An 18,732-nucleotide genomic window follows, 5' to 3' on the forward strand; every position below is an offset into this window, starting at 1 on the left:
GGATCAATTGAAAAACACCTGACTGATCAGCCTTGCCTTTAAAGAGATTTTTATGTTTTTTTTAAAACAGACTATCTCTCTCTTCTCCCCACCATAGTAGAGATAATTTGCTTTTCTGTAATACCTTTCCTGATAGCATATCACAACTGTGTTTTGATAAATAAAAGTATTTTGACACTGATTTATTTACTCTCGTTATGACAGCTTTTGAGAAAGTGTTATGTTACCCCATTTTTCAGGTGATAAATTAAACAGTGATGAAGTTTGTGACTCACCAAAGTCCCTGTACTGTCCAAAGGTCTCCTTTCAGAGAAGTGAGATAAGGAAAAGTAGATTTAACTTTCTTCTCGTCTGAGCACAGGCTCTGTTTTCTTTGGCCCTGTACCAATGTCTGCTCCCAACAGACCTGCAGGATTTTTCTCAATTCCTTCTCTTGAAGGTGAAGTTTGCATGGATTTTGTTCTGTAGTGGCATCTCAAGGCAGTGCTGGAGGCCACTGCTCATGGTGGGCGTGCAGGGTTAATGGATCAATATTCCAAACCTTTCCATAGCTATCTTGGGAGAGCTTTCTGTCTCCCATGGTTGGGGTGTCCTTCCAGCTTTATTCCACTTCATTGCTGCTGAGAAAACTAGGAACAAAAATTCCCAAGTTTGCCATGTATATATGGTGGCAGTTAAGACTACTTACTTGCTTGAGGAGGCTTCCAGTGCATTCTTGGTAAATTGTTTTTGGGTTTTTTCCAAAATTTAGTTTGCTATTATTTACTGATAATTTTATCAATAGAATGGTGAAAATTTCTAAAATTGTTCACATATGTGTTGTCACAACTGTAAGTTGTATTAGCAGTACTTAACTGCTGGACTGTAAAATGCTTCCTCAGATGGGAAAAATTAGATTACATGTATTAAATCCACGAATAATTGGATAAAAATAGTTAAAGTTTCTTTGTCTGATTCTCTTTTCCGTAAAATAGCATCTTGATTTCCAAACCTGGTTAAGAAAATTTAATGTCTCCTTTTTAAATAACTCATTTCCAGTAAAATGAAATCAAGTATAAATGAATTTTCATAACAGTTTATTAAATGTAGCCATTAGATATTTGTCGCTGAGATGCAGCTTTCATCTTTCCATAGTATTATACAAAAGAGATTGCATCTAATTGAATAATTATGCAGCTTTAATATGTTATTTCATCTGATATTACTTTCAGAAACCTTGTTAGATATATTAGGGAGATTCAGAAGTCTTTAATAACAGAACAATCTGTTTCAGGACTGTATTCTGACAGTAAGGAAACATCTTCACTCCTTACTTTTGAAGTGCTCAAAACCTCACACAAGCACTTTGATCTTTTCCATTTCTCTTTAGGGAGAATTTGGCACTGTTCAGGTCAAATAAAACCAGAATAATTAAAGGAATCCATTTCACATTTAAGCATTACAACAAACTACCTCTTGATATTTTTTAACTAAAAGCAGATGGCAGGGGTTATTTACTTTCTTTTGGGAATATGTCATTTGCAGGGAGGTTGCACTGAAGGAGTGTGAGGCACAGCTTTTTCTCCCATCTTCTGAAATCTGCTCTCCCCTGGCTCTCCAAACTCCCTGCCTCACTGCTGGCTCCAGGCTCAGGCATCCCATCCTTAACCCTCCTTCTGGCTCTGAGAAAAGGCATTTTGTGCTCACCCATCTTCCTCCGTTCAGACTAGGTTCTTGACATGGCAGAAAGGCAAAATGGAGTTTTTATGTTTTCTCTGTGTCATAAAATTCAGATCTGGGAGAATTAACACCACTTCTCACTTCCTCAAACACATTCAAACTATTCATCCAATGCCCATGTACTCATAGTAGTGCTGAGGAGTTTCCTAGCTCTAGGGAATCATTTAGATTAGTCAGCCAAAGCCAAAATTAAAATTTAAAATGGAGTTGGCAATGATTATTAATCAATTAGCTCCAGGGAGCTGTCAAGGCTTCCAGAGTTAGAATAGCAAGAAATATTTTTGAAATAATAAAACTAGATCCTTAATAAAACTTGTCTCCTCCTTCACACGTTTATTAATACGATGATGCCTGAAAAGGTATCAGTAATTACTTTTATATGAATTAAATTGAATTGGAATGAGAGCCATCTGCAGGAAGCAGTAATTGGCAGATCCATTTCTATAAGCATACATGACTTAAAATCTGAGTAGTGCAACACATGTCACAGGCTATTAGAAGAGGGGAATCTTAACACTGCCCTAAACACCTTGGTGTGACAGCAGATTTTGTTATGCAGTGAGAGGTGGCTGAACATCTCAGCTAAATCAGAAAAATGTGAGTGGGCTGTGAACTGCTGAACACTTTTAGGTTGATCTTGGTATTGACATAGACCCTTTTTTAGAGCTCTTCTGCAAAAATAAGAGTAAATCATTCTGTAAGGTTACAACTTGGGAGATTCAGATGCTGTGGGGTCTGCAGCACTGTGTCTCCATCTGCCTCTGCCACACTTCCTGATGAACTCAGCCATGGGATGTCCAGACTGGGATGTAAAACATGACAAGGATGGCTGACATATCTTTTTGTTTTGTTGGGTTTTTTTAAAGTTTCCATATATATATTCTTGTTGTTGGTCCAGAATAATCCCAAATGTGGTACTTCCCAGATGCACTGTAAGAGCCAGTTGTGTGATGGGTTATTTGAAGAGGGCTACATTTTCCTGTAGCAAAAGTGAGCTTTGCCTAACTAGCCAGCAATAAAAATACTTGGATTTCATTTAGAGTTTAAAAAACCTGCAAATGTAATTGCTGCAACAGTGCATCAAGGGCTGGTATCCAAATTAATAAATATCAGTCCTTCAATGCTGTCCTAAGAGAACTCACTTAAGAAAAGGGGCTCAGTAGGAATTTGACAATCCAATATTTGACAGGTTGACAGTTCTATACCTACAGAACATTGCCATCAGAACAAGCCAGCTCTGTAAAAGAGTTACAGGCAGCACAGGCTCAAGGTTCAACTTCCATTTGAGGAGGGATTTCCCTTTTCCTGGAGGGTGCATGAGGGAGTCCCTGGATGCCACAAGGGATGGGATTGATTTGAGGGCTGTCAGGGCTGTCAGGCAAGGAGAGGACACTGGTGTGTCTGTTCACAGATGCTGCTGGCACCCAGCCTGCCTGGCCATCCTCCACCCTCTGAGCAGCCCCTGTTCCTCAAAGACATGGGGGAATCCCGTTGGGAAATGTGCAGGAAGAGGGCTGGGATCTTGTGGGCAGGGAACTGGGACTGGATCTGCTGGATGCTGAGCCAGAAAGGAAAAATGTGCCTGGTTCTGGGATGTGGTGCAGGTCAGCATTTGGCATCTCCTTAGCAGAAGGAGAGCATTGCTTTTCATTGTTACAGTGAAATGTGAAATGCTGCTCTGGGCTTCGGAACTGCAGAAGAGCAGTTGTTGGCTGTGGAAATCCCTTAGACTTTTGCAAAGAGAAAAAACCACACAGAAACACCCAACCTGACAAATTGAAGACATCTGGGTTCAGAAGGGCAGCCCATTTCCAGCAGTGCTGCTGCTGAGCAGTGGCCCAGCTGGATTAGGCACCTTCCCAGAGTGCCAGCATCACTTTGCAGCCCCAGGGCTGCCTGAAACAGCCCCTGCAGAACTGAGCAGCACAGACCTTCAGCTCACTGGAACCAGCCATAAATTGGTTCTTGGGTGTTCTGGCTGCTTCAAAGCACAACCAATCAGCCAACGTTTTCAGTGTCCAAATCCTCCTCCAAGTGGCCATTTCTTCATCCCTCCTTAAAATCTTTCACAGATAAAGTTTCACATGAAGTTTGCTTCTCTTCAGGCATTATTTTTAGCATCACTGTGTGGAAAACCATGACACTTTCATACATTTCTTATGTTCTATTAATAAAACACAAAAGTTTAGATGTTTGGTTTTTTCTTTTTTTCTTTTTGTGATGGTGTACTTTTTTGGGTTTTTTTGTTGTTTGTTTGAACCTTTAAAGTTTTAGAAGCTGATTTAAAATTTCAAAAGCAATGAAAATGAGCTCCTTGGCTTGAATCTGTGCCTTTGCAGGAGTGTTCTGTACCACAGTTGGACACTTCTTGGTGTAACAGTAAGGGAGAATTGACCATATTTGTTTCTTCTGGGTCTGGTAGCATGTTGCTCATCTGATCTTCAGAAAGCATTTATATAAATGGACTTCTGCCAACTTTTGGAAAGGATTTTACGTGCAGCTGGCTCCTTACATGACTTTCATACAGAGTGTGGGGCCCTCTTTATCTCCTCGTACCCCCCAGGATGTTCTTCATGGGAGGGAGGCGTAACAGTTGTTTTCATTTTCCCTTTCCCTTATTTCTGGTTCAAGCATCAGTGTGACCAGAATTAAGTGCAAGAAAAGATGGACATCTGGAGAGGAGATGGGACTCTGGGATAGCCCTTGGTTGTATATTCCTTGCAGGAGCAGAACAGATTGGCTCAAATTCTATTTTTTATTCTTCTTCTGTGATAATTCAACTCCTGCTTTGTGTTCTCTTTATGAATGTATGTAAAATTAAAAGCACATTTAGCTTAGAAATACAGTAATAGTAGCTGTGGGCTTTCAAGCCTGACCTTTTTGTTATTACTGAAAACAACAGCAAGTTCTCAGCATGTTATTACTGCTATATATATTTTTTTTTTTTCAAATCAAAATGCAGTTTTGCTGCAGGTGGGCTAATGCAGATACCAGCAACTAAATAACTGTATCAGGAAAATAATTTTTAAAGGAATTGTGAAGGGTTTTTTTCCTGGTTGAATGCTGTTGGCATTTGCAGGTGGGTGAAGCTGAATCCCAGTGGGGCACCCCACGTGTATTGTACCAGGTGTGAGAGACAGGAGCTCTCCTCACGACCTGCTGCACGGCTTTGAGGCATTGTTAGAATTTTCTGGGTCGACTTTTCTTCCCACCAATCATCTGTTTATACTTGAAGCTCTTCAAGGGAACGTCTCATGTTGCTTTTAACAGAGCCTGTGGTGGGGGAGGAAGAGGATTTCTAGCTTGGCTGAAGCTGCAGGATGCAAACATAATATAAAACCTGACAAATAATGGCAAGTGATAAAAGTACATAGAATAAAAGATAAGCCGTGATAAACATTTTATGTAGATCTAATCAAACTTGGCTTTATGGCACAAAGGCCCCTTCCTTTCACTTTATAAATACTTTCTAAGAAAATCCTGTGACCTGTTTGCTGCACAGATAAAATCTGTCCTAATACTGGACATCAGGACAAAAAATGGGACACTTAAAAGCACATTTATTTTTTCCTGTATGTGTGATTCCTAAATTAAAAAAAAAGCTTCCTCCTCTTGCCTTTTCACAAGTCTATAGTCATTATACTATGTCTAAACCAGATGGAAGAATATATTAAAAAATGTTTTTAAACCACAGATTGAAAAATGGTGCCAGGATTTTCAACCAAAAATGTGGCACTGATTCTAAAATCTGTTGACAATTTTAGAAAGTTTTCTTTTGGCAAACGAGCTCCATTAGTGTCTTTGCTTTCTTCCAGGAAAATAAAAGAAACCTTTATCTGAGTCATAATTTAGTTAGAACTGGATTTGAGAATATCAGCATAAATATATTAACTTTCTGCATGGATTGGAGTTGGGGCATAAACAGACTGATCCATAACATGAGAAAAACACAGTTAAAAGCTATAGTTGTCTCTTATGCCTAATATTGGGTCTTACCACAAATCTGTGCTTCCAGGATTTTAACTACAGCCTCTCCAGTCCAATCTCAGAAAATCTATTTAGAATTTAAATTTTGGCTATTCTTTCCAAATGAGGACAATCAGCATCACACACACTTGAACTGAGATTTCTTCTTACATTGAATTGAGCAATGAAGTTCAGCATGAGGCAGCTTTCTGGGCATGCAGTCTTGTGTGGAGCACCAGACATTCAAAAAACATCTTTGTAAAAGCAAATCCATTTTAAATACCCCTGAGAGAAATAGAAGAAACTCTAAATACCCCCAATAAAAATAAACACTTTTACATTTCCTTTTAAATAATTGTACGTGTTATAACTGGAGAAAAAATTATTATTCCTACTTCACTATATGCACTAGAAGGGCATATGTTAAACTTCCATCCACATCCATATATTTTTTATATATCCACATAAAACCTCTATCCATAAAATGGTTCTTCTCCCACAAGAGTGAGCTTATGCCAAATTTTTGCTGCCTCCATGCTGCTTCCAGGGGTTCCAGGGAGCCTCTTTGAGGTGCAGCATTCCCTGCTCACCTGTTGGCCATATGTGTGTTGGGCTCACCTCTGGACTGACCTGATAACAGCATTCAGAGTTTCCAAATTTGGGCCTTATTTGGGCAGTGAGTTGCCTTAAACACCAGTGCATGGGGTTTTAAAGAGGCTGCTGATGTTTGCATTGCACTGTGAAATATTCCAGCAGATCCCTTGAGTGCCAAGTGTTTCAGCAAGGCTCTAAATATCTTTAAGGGAATATTTTGGAGTATGGTTGTTCTTTATTGAGGAAACACCTGTTATCCACATTTTATGGGTAGGCTGGTGAGCTCAGAAGTGATGCTGTTTGCAGAGAGTTTGGGGTATAAAGGGCCTAACTTGATTCCTGCAAGCCTTAATCGTGTGCCATAACTCCTGCCCAGCCTTCCTTGGGGAGTCTGTGGGAGAACACAGCTGATCCTTAAGGACAGGTTGCCTTCACAGAGTGGTGAATAAATAACTGGTGTATGGAAACAGAAAAGTACCCAGATGAATGGGGTGGGAAGGATGTGACCATTTCTGTGTAGTGTTGTAGAATGCTGCTTTTAACGTTTTTCCACAGATCTTTTCAGTGGAGCCCTTTGGTGCAATGGGCCAGACCTGTGGCTCTGTCCCTCCTTTGAGGGAAGCTTGGGAATGTCAGACATGGGATAAATCACAGGAGAGCTGCAGGAGGCTGTGCTCTGAGCTGGTCCTCAGGGCTAGAGAAAACTTTCAAAGTTTACCTGATGCTAAGCCTGGGTGTATGCTGGAGAAATCCGAATTTGGTGGCAATCTGCTATTCCTTGGATACGTACTGAGGCAGAAAGGTGTATCCAGGCTGGGATGCACTCAGGAGCACTCGTCTGGAGCAGGGGATGTAGGTGAGGTGTCCTTACATCTGGCCCACAGCAGTGCTCTGGTGTGCTCTGGAAGGTGTCAGCAGTCACATCCCTGTCTGGCCTTCTGGTTTCTTCAGACTTGTCTCCTACCCAATAAGTTTTTCAAGTTGAATGAGTAAAATGGTTGATTCTCAGCACTGAGCTTTTCTGCACTCAGTGATTATTTACCAGTTGTGACAGCTCTGCAGAGTTTTGTCCTGGCCAGTAGTGTCAGCAGATGCATTGTGTTGACTTCCTGAATCCAATTTGTAACAATAATGTTTTTCTCATACTGTGTTTCTGGAAGCAATTTGCCTGCTTTGCCTTCCCCATCTCCTTGTCCCGGGACACCCCAGCGAGAGCTGTGCCCTGCACACTCGCAGTCACCTTCTGTTTGCCTGTTTCCACTGCCTCAATCCCCATCTTTTGGGAATAGATTTATGGGAGACGACTGTAGACACTAAAAGTCATTTATGAGATAGACTAGTGAGAATCTTGGGCAGCTTTTCTACATGAGACACTCTGCTAAAAAACAAAAGCCCAAAGGTAAAATTTCCTAAGCTGCTTGATTTATTTAATTTCCTCCATCTATTCAATTTCAAAGCCATTTAAGAATATTATTTGCACAAACATTTAAGTTCTCTTTAACTAAAGTCAACCAATGTGTTTTTTCAATGAGCTGGAGCTCATGAGAAAGATTCAAACATCAGCTGTGTAAAGAAGGCAGTTAGTGTTTGTACAATATATTGACAATTAGCCCTAAGCACACTGAAAAAAATACATGTTTTACACATGTATGTTTTTCATCCAATTCCATAGTTTGTACTGAATCCTGACACAGATAATTCCAGAAGCTACCAAATGAATACAAACTGTGAAAGAGGTTGCAAGTGTCTATAAAAAGAGGAGGTCTAGCTGTAATGTAGTTGGTTTTGCTCTGTATATTTGATCACTTGAAGGAAAAGCCTTTTCTCCTGCTGTAGTATGTCAAGGAAGCATCTGCATGTAAACAGCAAAATGAAACCTCTCTTGTGTTGTAAGGGTTGAACTTCTCTCGTTTAGAAGTTGAGCTTTTCTAAAAATGTACCAATGATGTCATCCTGATAACAGGACATACTCCTCTAACTTTGTCATGGAGTGATACTTTCCCATAGATTTTAAAGCTGTCACAGGAGTAGGAAAAAGCTGTCATAATCATAGGAATCAGTGGAAAAGTTTTATTTTAATAAAATAAAACTGTTGGGGGAGCAACTGTCATGTTACCTGCATTAAAGATTGTGCACCCATTATCAGGAGTGTTTTACCCACAATTTGATAGGAATTTGGATCAAGGACCATTTTCCTGAAGGGGGAGAAACAGGCATTGTTGGTACAACCATGGAGTACCAGTTAAAAACTTTAGAGTATTTTCTGAAAATAGGAGTACACCTATAGCTATCAAGGAAAATACTATTTTTTCTTGTAATAATTTAATGTTTAATTCTAATAGGACAGATCACAAAATAATTGGCTTGTGAGGCTCTGGTGCTATAATGGACAAAAATGCACTTTCTGCAGTAGATTATATTAAAGTATTTGTTGTTTATATGAATTATTGTGATGTATATAGAGCAGAACCTTTCAGGAAGACAAACTAAAACTTTTGTTTGTTTCTGCAAGAGAATTCACAGGAGTGAAAGTCCATATGGAGTCTTGGATGCAGGAGTACAACAGCTCGCCTTAACATGTAGAAGAGAGCATATGGTTTTGGTAATAGGTTAATAAAAGCAATTAATCTTATAGTGCACTCATTTGTTGGTCTCAGTTGTTTATAAACTAGGTAATAAAGGTATTTTAACATCTATAGTTTTACAGGAGATTAAGTGAAATCAGGCTGTATTTTTCAAGTTTTAATGCCAACAGTATTCAGGTGATACTGAGACAGAAACATAAAATTAACAGAGTAGAACATTCAGAGTACTCTAGTGTGTCCAACCAATGGAAAGTATCACAACTGTTGAAATACATAGAATAGTTTAGAGAAATACAAACATATGTTAAAGGTTTTCATTAGCAGAGGAACTGTTTTCCTGGGATGCAGATGTCACAGATCTGTCACTCAGCTTGTTCTTGTCACCTTGCAAAGACTGCAGTGTGAACTGTTTCCAGGCTTTATTCACGTACAAAAGAATTTTAAACTTACCTTCTTCTTCTTGAGGATGAGCCTCATAAAAGAACAGGCTAAAAAAATCAGCCAGCACTGTCATTGCTTTATTTTGTTTGTTTTGGAGGACTTCCTGCAGAATTTTCTCTGTTAGGAGCTGCTGTGCTTGCCTGGCAAACAGAATAAGTGGGTGCAGATGAGCAGGTTGGTGTTGGCCCCACAAACTGCACCCACAGGAAAAGCCATTTTTACTTCATTCCCTATGGGCTCCTCACACTTCAGGTGGTGTCATTTGTTGTCCAGTTGGGCACCTTGCTGCAAAGACAAGTGACATCAAGGATTGTGTGATTTTGTTTTGTGAGTACTTTGGGTTCTAGGCTGGTGGTGATGGGAGAAGGGATGGTTTCACCATAATAAGTTTTTTATTTGGTTCTGTAATTTGTATCAGTCAGCTTTCTGGCCTCCTGCTTTTGTACAATATTTGTTTTGCAAACTTCTACCTACTTATTTGGCTACTATATTATTATTCCAAAAGAAGCCTCTAAATCAGCCCATCTGCAAATTTAACTTGAGCATGTGAATAAAGAATGATAAATATATATATATATATATACGTATCATTCATATATAATATATCTATATATATGAAGAATGATGTATTGTGGTTATTGGTTTTGTCTGTCCTTCCTGATTTACTGTTAATTGTATGATTTTTACCTTATATTTTGGTTATAAGCCATATTGATATATTTAGCTGATGATAACCCAAATGAGCTATGATTCTTTTTTTTTCTTTATCCTAAATTTGAACATCAAGACAATAATTTCTTTCTTTAGATTTTCTTCAGAGGCTTCCATGAAGCCTTTCTGTACAAATTTGTGGTCTCATTTTTTTCTCTTTCATTGAATTGACTGAACAATGTATTTGCTGGTGCAGCATTCACCAAAGATGAGGAGTCTTTTGCTTTATTAGACTTGACAGTATTTAAACAATACTGATTCTCATACCCAGCTGGCTTTTCAACTGATTTCTGTGCTCTCTATTGCTGTGTAAAACAAGCTGGAACATTAATGGCATCTTGCATGCTACCCTCTGGAGACCTACTTTTCTTTAGAGAAAAATCAAATAAATGTGAAAGTTTCTGGGTTTTCTCCTTATAGTTTTTTTTCTCTCTTTTCAAAAGATTCTTTAGTGTACTGTCAGATTTTGTACGTGTTACAATAATAATTTTCAAGCACATAATTTTTAAAAGTACTCTTAATTTTATAGCTAGATTTACTGGTTTGCTCATTTTTAAATAGAAATAAATGCCTTCATCTACACCAGAATATACCAGCTTTAAAAACATATTCAAGATGCACATGAATGTGCCATTTTAACCCAGCTAAAATTTTGTATATTGAAAATGTGTTTGCTAAACAGCCAACGAACATTTGCAGATGTTAATCATTTGTTCAGCCTCTGACTTTTAACAGTATTGAGTATTCTTCATGAGAGAGAGAGAGATTAAAAAACCACTTTTCTAGACTATAAATATAAATATTTAAGACGTGCATTTAGACAAGCCCAAGCCTTAAAAGGTTTGCTCCTGAAGGATGAATTTTGTCTGTTCTAGAACACCCATCTGTGATGGGCTGCAGCCATTGCTGAGGTGACCATTGCAGCACAACTCTCTCCTTCCAGTCCTTCAGAGGCTGCTTAATTTCATATAAAGTTCAGTTAATTGTGAAATAGCAACTTTCTGAAACCCAGACTTGATTCTTGTCCCCTGCACCTCCCCAAATTCTCAGCCCTGCAGCAGGGTAAGGATTTGGGGTTTTCCATTGTCCTGGTCAAAGGAGGGCAATGACCTCTCATAAAGGACTGGCCAAAGCTGAGGGGTGGGATTTGATATTTAACTTCAAGGAATCAGTGCTTTCTGAAGAAAATTTATAACCTAAAATATCTCCTATAATTTTTTGCACAGAAGCCAGGTGGCCCTGTACAAAATGTGTGCCAGTGTCTGTGTCCCACAGTGCCAGGACACTCCGTGTCATGCATGCAAAGGCACTGGGAAGCATTGTAGGGAATATTTTCTAAATAAAGAATGTTTTGATATCACAGTATTCCATTTAAGCAATTTTTTCCCCCTAATTTTCTACAGCTGGTCTAAAACCCCAGAAGAATGGAAGTTTCAAAAGACAAGACAGACGTGGCTTCTCCTGCACATGTATGATAAAGAGAAGGTTTGTATTCATGCTTCTTTTTCTCAGAACAAATATAATACAGTCTTATACATAAGTTATAGCTATTATTTATTAACCAAAACCTCCTAGTACTAGCCATGCACTTGTCTCATAATTTTTTAGTAACTTACAAATTACTTTGTTTTTAACCGAGCATTTTAATTGCTTGTCATTGATCTTTTTATTTTGTTGGTGATCATTGTCCTGTGTATGCCAGATTTTTATATTTGATGTATAGTAAGCATAAAGAGAGCAGATTCATGGTTTATTTAAAATGTGGAGTTTGCTGAGAATTTGAGTCATATTCTTAATTTGAATTTCCTAATGTGGAACCCAATACTGCAAACCACAGTTCTCATATTGTTTCAGATATCTCTGGCTCCACAGAAGAGGCACAGCCATATTGCCAGGATGTTAAAATAGCTCTCTCATTTAAATATAAGTGAAACCTGATGTTGATTGTGAAAAGCATAAAGTATAACCAGAAGCCAGGCTTGAATCCATACTGAAATCCATTCATTTCATAACTTAAAAAAACAACTTAAATTTAATTTCCAGTAAATATCTGACCATTGTGGTATCAAATGAGGGTGTCAGGTCATTCATTTTGTTGTGCAGTAGAACAAACCTCTGCCCATTTGCACAGTGCTTCACTTACTGGTTCATTTTGTTGACATTCAGTTAGGTTTTGCTGATTTTTTTTGTGTGCACTTGACATTTACTCATACCAATCATCCTGACCCAAATTAGTCAGCAGCTCTTAAGCCAATCACCTGACATTGGGTGTTACCTTTTTAGACAGCCAGATAATTAACAGCAGAGTTTCAGGAAGGCCAAAATGTTCACATGATACAAATACTTTAAATAGATGGGTTGCAGAATACAAATTTGATTTTGGTTTCTGAGTTGTTTGCTCTGTCTTCTATTTTTTAAGTTTCTCCTTTAAAAGTCTTTATCAACCTTTCAAAATCAATGCATGCTCTTCAAAGCTACCTAGAAATTGTTTGGCAGGCAGAAGGATGTTTTTACTGTTTTTACCTGTTTACTTTGGGGTTTGTGTTGAAATATACTGGGACACAATGAACTGTAAGTATCATTTGTTTTAGGTATCAGAACACAGTTTAACTCCTTGTTTCTCAACACTGAAATGAAACTTCCTTTTTCTTAAAAATCTGATGAAAGTGCTCAGATTTACTTAAATTCACATATTTTGTAGTTTAATAATCAGAGGAGCATTGAATATGAGCTTCAGAGAACGATGAACATCTGCATCCAGATTCAGTGAAGTTAGTGGAACTGCTCAAGTGCTTATAATTAAGCATTTGATGAAGTCTCTTTCTTCATCAGGACCATAGGGAGGGCACACCCAGCTTCTTTTGAATATTTTTAATACCCAAATTCAACTTCCTGTCCATTACAGAATAAAATCTGTTGGTAATCCAAGCATGACTAACGTACAAAAGGAGACATAAGTTTCTTTCCTTCCTAAGCCACATCTTTGATCTCATGGTGTCACTTGGATGCCTGCTGAAGAGCCATGCAAAGGCCTGAATCGAGTTTCCTGTACTGAGAGGCTCTTTCTGTAAGAAATAAGTTGAGCTTTTAAAGTTGTTTGCTAGATAAATGTTTTTTTAAGCTCCTTTAGAATCCATCTGGTGGCTGGCTGGCAGCTCCCAAGCCAGCCCTGTGTACCTGTGGTGTGTATACCTGTCCAGCACCCAGGATAAAATAAACACTAGGCCATTTGTTGGTCTTTATCATCTGGCACAGCATTTTTAGGAAGTTACTAGATCAGTCTTCAGCTTCTGGACTTCAGGGCATGCTGGAGTTGCTGAAGGTTCCTTGGAAGGTGACCCAAAATGCAGCCTGGCAGCAATGAGCTGAGCTTCTCTCTGCTGGTGTCTGTGTTTGCTTTGCAAAATCACCTGGGTGCCTGCAGGTCTCCAGGTCTGAAAATACAGAGGATAATTTAGAAGTGATAACTGTTCTTTTCCTGGTACTCTTTTGTAGTGTTTCCTTCCTTTTCCCAAAGACAGGAATTACTTCACTTGGGATTATTTTGATATTAATCAGCTCCAGTGCATATTAGGAAGTTAGGAAAGAGGCAGAATTGTTGTATGAGAGAGAAAAAAAAACCCAAGAAAAAGGACAAAACACTTTAACAAAAGAATAATAACAAAGTCCCATAAGCCTGGCTTTGACTTCCAGACCCGTGCTGGGAGATCTTGATCTCCACTTTCAAACCAGCCTTGAACTGACCTTGGAACAAGGATTGTGTTCCTCCTTGGAAAACCTTGCCAAGACCCCTAAATTACCACTTTTGTACTACTGTATTTGAAGAATTAAAATTTGGTTTTCATTAACTTTGTGTGTTCCAGTCCTTGCTATGGCTCTACTGTCTGTGTAAGTCAGGAGGAGATGTGATCTTACCTTGCCTGCAGGGTGCTGTGTTGTGAGCTCCTGATGAAATAAACCTCAGAGCTGTGTTATGTTAAAAGAAAAAAATCAGACTTTTTGAACACTTGAACAGCCTTAGGGCCAGATGCTAAATGTTTTCTAGGCTTCAGGCAGCCTAAGTCTGCACACTTAGGATTTCTAAATTTAGAGCAGGCTTTCAATTGCCCCCTCAAGCATTTTGCTTAAATGATATAATAATAAGTGTACTGCCACAGGTATGTCTATGCCATGAGCTCTGAGAAAAAGAGTTGTAAATTACAGGGATAATTTGGCCAAGGTTTGAAACGTGGAAATGTTGCTGACTTTAAAAGCTCAGTATTGAGTATCTACATTAAAGGAACACAGTCACACTGGAATTGTTTGTGTCTAAATGGGTTTATCTGTTATTAGTACCAACTTACTGTGGGTGCAGACTTTCAAAAATAGAGATATTCTTCACTGTGTTTGATTTGTGTAGTATAGCAACACTTCATATATCATCCATTTCTGTTAGTCATTGTAAAATTAATATTTCTTTTGTAACTGCATTGTTTCTTTAATGCAAGAGTGTTTGTGTGAAGAATTAGAAAGTTTTCCATAGTGTAAAAGTTACGAGCTGAACGCAGACTTAAGTTTTGATTTATAACTTTGTAATACCCCTGATTGATGAAGGCAATGTTGGAATATTCTTTCTTCCTCTCCTTTTGGAGTGATAGAAGTTTCAGTGATCAAAGTTCTGCTGCCAAATGTCCATGGAGAAAGAAGTTGTAAATTAAGTGTCTGTTGAAGCTCTGTCTTCTCTGAAATGTTGATACTTTGCAGAATTGAAACCGCCCTCCAATAATTAGTCTCGAATCCTTTAAATACTTACGTATGTGTTTAACTTGACTCATGTCAAGTTATATGTGTAAAGTTAAACATGGAGAAACATATTTGCAGGATGAGATCATTTTAACATCTCATGATTCACAGCAAAAAATATCCTGTTATTGGCTGAAACGTGTTCCACAGATACACAACATGAAGTTAAGATCAGTGTAGGTCTGTTCACATATTCCTTTTGAAAGTACTTTAGTACTGAAGTACTGAATAAATCATTCCAAAGTCCTTGCTAAGTTATTGTCAAGATTAATGTAATGATCATTTAAATTGTAAGTTGTATCAGATAAGCTAAAACTTAATCTCTGACTAGTTAATTAGAAAGGGAGTGAAACGTGGATAATGCGACTGTAGATGACTAAAGCACTTTTAATGGTAGACATGTTGGTAGAGCCTATCAGTTTTAGTCAGCATGATTTTAAAATTATTTCCATATGTCTGAATTTCAGTTTGTTTTTCAAATTCAATTCTAGTCCTTTGTATAAGCATTCTGTCAAAGTGTGCAATGGTGGGTGGTATCTCATCTTAGCAAACAATTTTTGGGTAAGGGCGAGGGGAATTCCAGCAAAATTCTTCCCTCAGACATATGCAATTCTCACCGAATTTAGTAAGATTTACATGTGTGTTTCCAAAAGGAGGGTTTGGCTAATGCGTTTTGTTTTTCACTTCCACCAACCCTGAGAGCCTTGGGCTCCCTGTCAGGCAGTGTTTGCATTTGCTGATCAGCATTTCCACATCTGCTGAGCATTTCCTCTCAGATGCTTTGCCCATCCGAGCACATGACAGTCCTCTCACCAGCTCCATCCCTCCTGGCAGCCTGAACCTTGGCAGGAAACATTTCCAACTTGGATTTCCACTTGAAGTTGGACTTTGGCAAATACCAAAGCCTGTGCTGTTCTCCTAATTGTCTTTCAGGTGATGCTGTGACGTGATTGTGAATACATATTGAGAGGGGAGAAAATAAAGCTCTTTTTCCTTCCTTTTGTTTTTTCTTTCAAGGTTCCAGACAAGTATTTCACCATTTTACTGGATTATCTGCAAGGGCTTCAGGGCAATGCACGAGACAAAACTGTGCAGAAAGCTGAAGCTTTTATGAAGGAATTTGATGGCTCTGATGTAGAAGACCCAAACCTGCTGGAGAAGTGTGAGCGCATCAGACAAGTTCTACAGCTGCTGTCCTGAGAGCATTTCTGTGTCATAATTGTTGTCTGGTGGAGGGAAGGAGAGGATTTCACATACAGAGGCTGTAAAGGATTTGTAAAGATAATACTAAATTTTTTACTCGTAATTTTTTCCAATTGAAAATATTTATTGTGTTTGCAGGTGATGAAATAAAAAATAACATATACAGCCCATAGTCTTGCTATAATCTTACTGCACTCCTTTAGAAAAACAAACCTCTCTCCCTCTCATTAGTTTTTCTCCGTCTCCCCCTCTAATTACTGTTAAATATGAAGAATGTTCCAGCTCTTAACAAGAAGAGCAAAGGAACCAACATAAAGCCTGGAGGGTCTTTTTCAATGGCAGCTTTTAAAATGAGTGTACAGTACAGTGCGTGCTCAGCCAGCTGTAATCTCTCACTTTCAGCTTCAGAAGGATGTCACTTGGATTTGGGAAAGATCATTTTCAGTCTGTTGAGCACGGGTTGTATAACACAGTTGCTTATTAGTACTTCACACGGTGATCTGGAGATACCATAAGCTTTGTTGGCTTTCCTTTTATATTTTAAAGTTTTCAAATGCTCTAGGGCAATTGTTTAGATACTCAGATGATGCACATATGGGAACAGATCAAATCCTTGACTATACGTGGTGAAATCATCAAAATATAGCTAAACTTTCCCTACAATCAGAAGTCCTGTGCTGTATCCAGCCTGCCAGTATTGCATTTTCTTCTTCCTCCTGCAACTGGCATCCAAAAGAGTTAAATTCATGTTCATTCCTTTTGGCATGGGGCATTTGTCTCTTATGAATGTGCTGAAAATGAGGCTTTCAAGTAAAAACCAAGGACATTAATTACTCAAAGTTGGATGATTGGCTTATTTAATAACACTGGTATTCAGGCAGAGTTCTTGACCTGATTCTTTAATGTTTCTGCAAACATTATTCATACTTTATTAATAACAACTATATGAAATGTGTGGTGTTTTAGAAGAGTGGCTGTCTTTGGGAATTACAACTTTAATTTGGGTGGGTGAAGGAGGGGAAGATCTGTGGATATGCAGGCCTGATTTTCCAATAAGAAGCACTTGAGTGGATTTGACAGCCTTCATAGTCATGGCTTAGTACAAATCTTGAAAGGTATGAAATGTATTACTAATAACAAATAACTTTCTGACTTGCTGAGGAGGATATTCTCAGCCAAAAAAGACTAGAAACCAGCATGCCCTCATCTAAAAGAATAACTGGGATGGAGTTTGGCACAAGAATGGGCAAAATTAGGCAGCAGTGTCCAGGTTCTTCATTGAGCTGCTGATGGTGCCTTGGGCACAGCTGGGTGAGGGCTGCAGAGGAGACACAGCCAAAGCCTTTCTGAGCTGTGCAGCACTGATCTTCCACTGAGAAATCTGGTGAAAAAGATCTGTAATAAAAAGAAGTGATCCTGACATTTAGTGAACTCATAAAGATCATTGGGTCATATATTTTACATGGGAGAATATGCAGCTGGGAAAACCTGCTGTCACTCCAAGCAGAAGCTGATACTTGTTTCTTTCCATGAGGGAAAATAGGAATTTCCCTGGGATGAAGTTTTCAAAGTATCTTTTTGTGGGTTTATCATTGCATGTTAGATGTCAGAGAAGAATTTTTGTTCTCCCTGAAGATATTTGAACATTGCTCCTTTTGATTTGTCTGTCACACAAAAATGTGGGTCCTCATTGTGCACTTAACATACCTTCCAGCCTAAAAGCACAAGCACATTGCAACTGCACTTTGGAAAAGAATTGTAAAAAAGATGCTAAAGGTAAGATCTGGGCAAAAATATGGGAATCTTTTATGATTTTGACATTTGGCAATATTAGCCTTTCTTGGACCTTAGTTCTAACCATATGTAAATGCTGACAAATCTGTAAGAAGAGAAGCTTTGTAGATCAAGAATGTAAAATTTTATTTTATATCAATTAATATTAAAAGCACACAAGGCCTGTCAGTCTGGAGACCATGTGAGCAGTAGTATTTGGAAAAGAACAGTTAGAGTCTCTCACCAGCACAGCAACAGACTCCTGGCAGTAGGTCCTGCTCTGCTCTCCTCTTCCTCAGCTGCAGTTCCAGCTTTCCTTTCAGTCCCACTGATTGCTGGGTGAAGGTCATGGTCCTGGGGCTCCTCTTCTTGCAGTTATGGAAAATTCAGAAGCTACTGTTGAAGATAATTGTTGCTGTGGCTGTGTTTGGCAGTGAAAGTAAAGCATGGTGCTTCCTGCCATGTGCCTTTTGGTGTAGCTACTGTCCAGTGGTCAGAAAGATCTTGAAATAGGGTAAAAGATTTGTAAAACTGCTGCTTGGTGGTGCTGTGTCTTGCATATCAGAGCTCAATATGAAATATTCAAAGAGTTGTCTAATACTTGATGTTGTAGTGCAAATAGAAAAGGACACTTCAATTCCATTTCATGTTTTTATTTCACACCTTTTCTTCAAGAATCTTCAGCTGGTTGGCAAACAAGTCATCTTCACAACAGCCAGGAAATGCAAGAACACACATTTTTGGGAGATCTGTATTGCTAGGCCTGTTTAAAAGACAAGATTGTGAGGACCCAGAGGGCTTATCCCACACACTGCAAATGCTGTAGTGCCTCTGACAAGCAGATCTTGCCTTGTCCATGTGCTATCCACCACACCAGCCTCTGCTTCCTGCTCAGCCTGGCATTTTCATCCCTAGATTTACATTATGTGATGACTAGGTCTAGAAAAGTCTCCTCCAC

At 38.7% G+C, this 18,732-nt stretch overlaps 1 protein-coding gene across 3 annotated transcripts in view; it reads left to right on the top strand.

Moving 5' to 3' along the window:
• The window catches only part of CHLSN (cholesin), a 121,016-nt gene extending 104,843 nt beyond the window's left edge, over positions 1-16,173 (top strand). For all 3 annotated transcript variants that reach the window (XM_088174347.1, XM_088174346.1, XM_014870004.2), the window contains 2 exons: positions 11,420-11,501; positions 15,816-16,173. In XM_088174347.1, the coding sequence (XP_088030473.1) occupies positions 11,420-11,501; positions 15,816-15,998 (265 nt within the window). In that variant the 3' untranslated portion in view covers positions 15,999-16,173. The remainder of the gene's footprint in view (positions 1-11,419; positions 11,502-15,815) is intronic.
• Positions 16,174-18,732: the final 2,559 nt, after the last annotated feature.

Source organism: Sturnus vulgaris, chromosome 16, assembly GCF_052056855.1.
Source record: "Sturnus vulgaris isolate bStuVul1 chromosome 16, bStuVul1.hap1, whole genome shotgun sequence".
NCBI lineage: Eukaryota > Metazoa > Chordata > Aves > Passeriformes > Sturnidae > Sturnus > Sturnus vulgaris.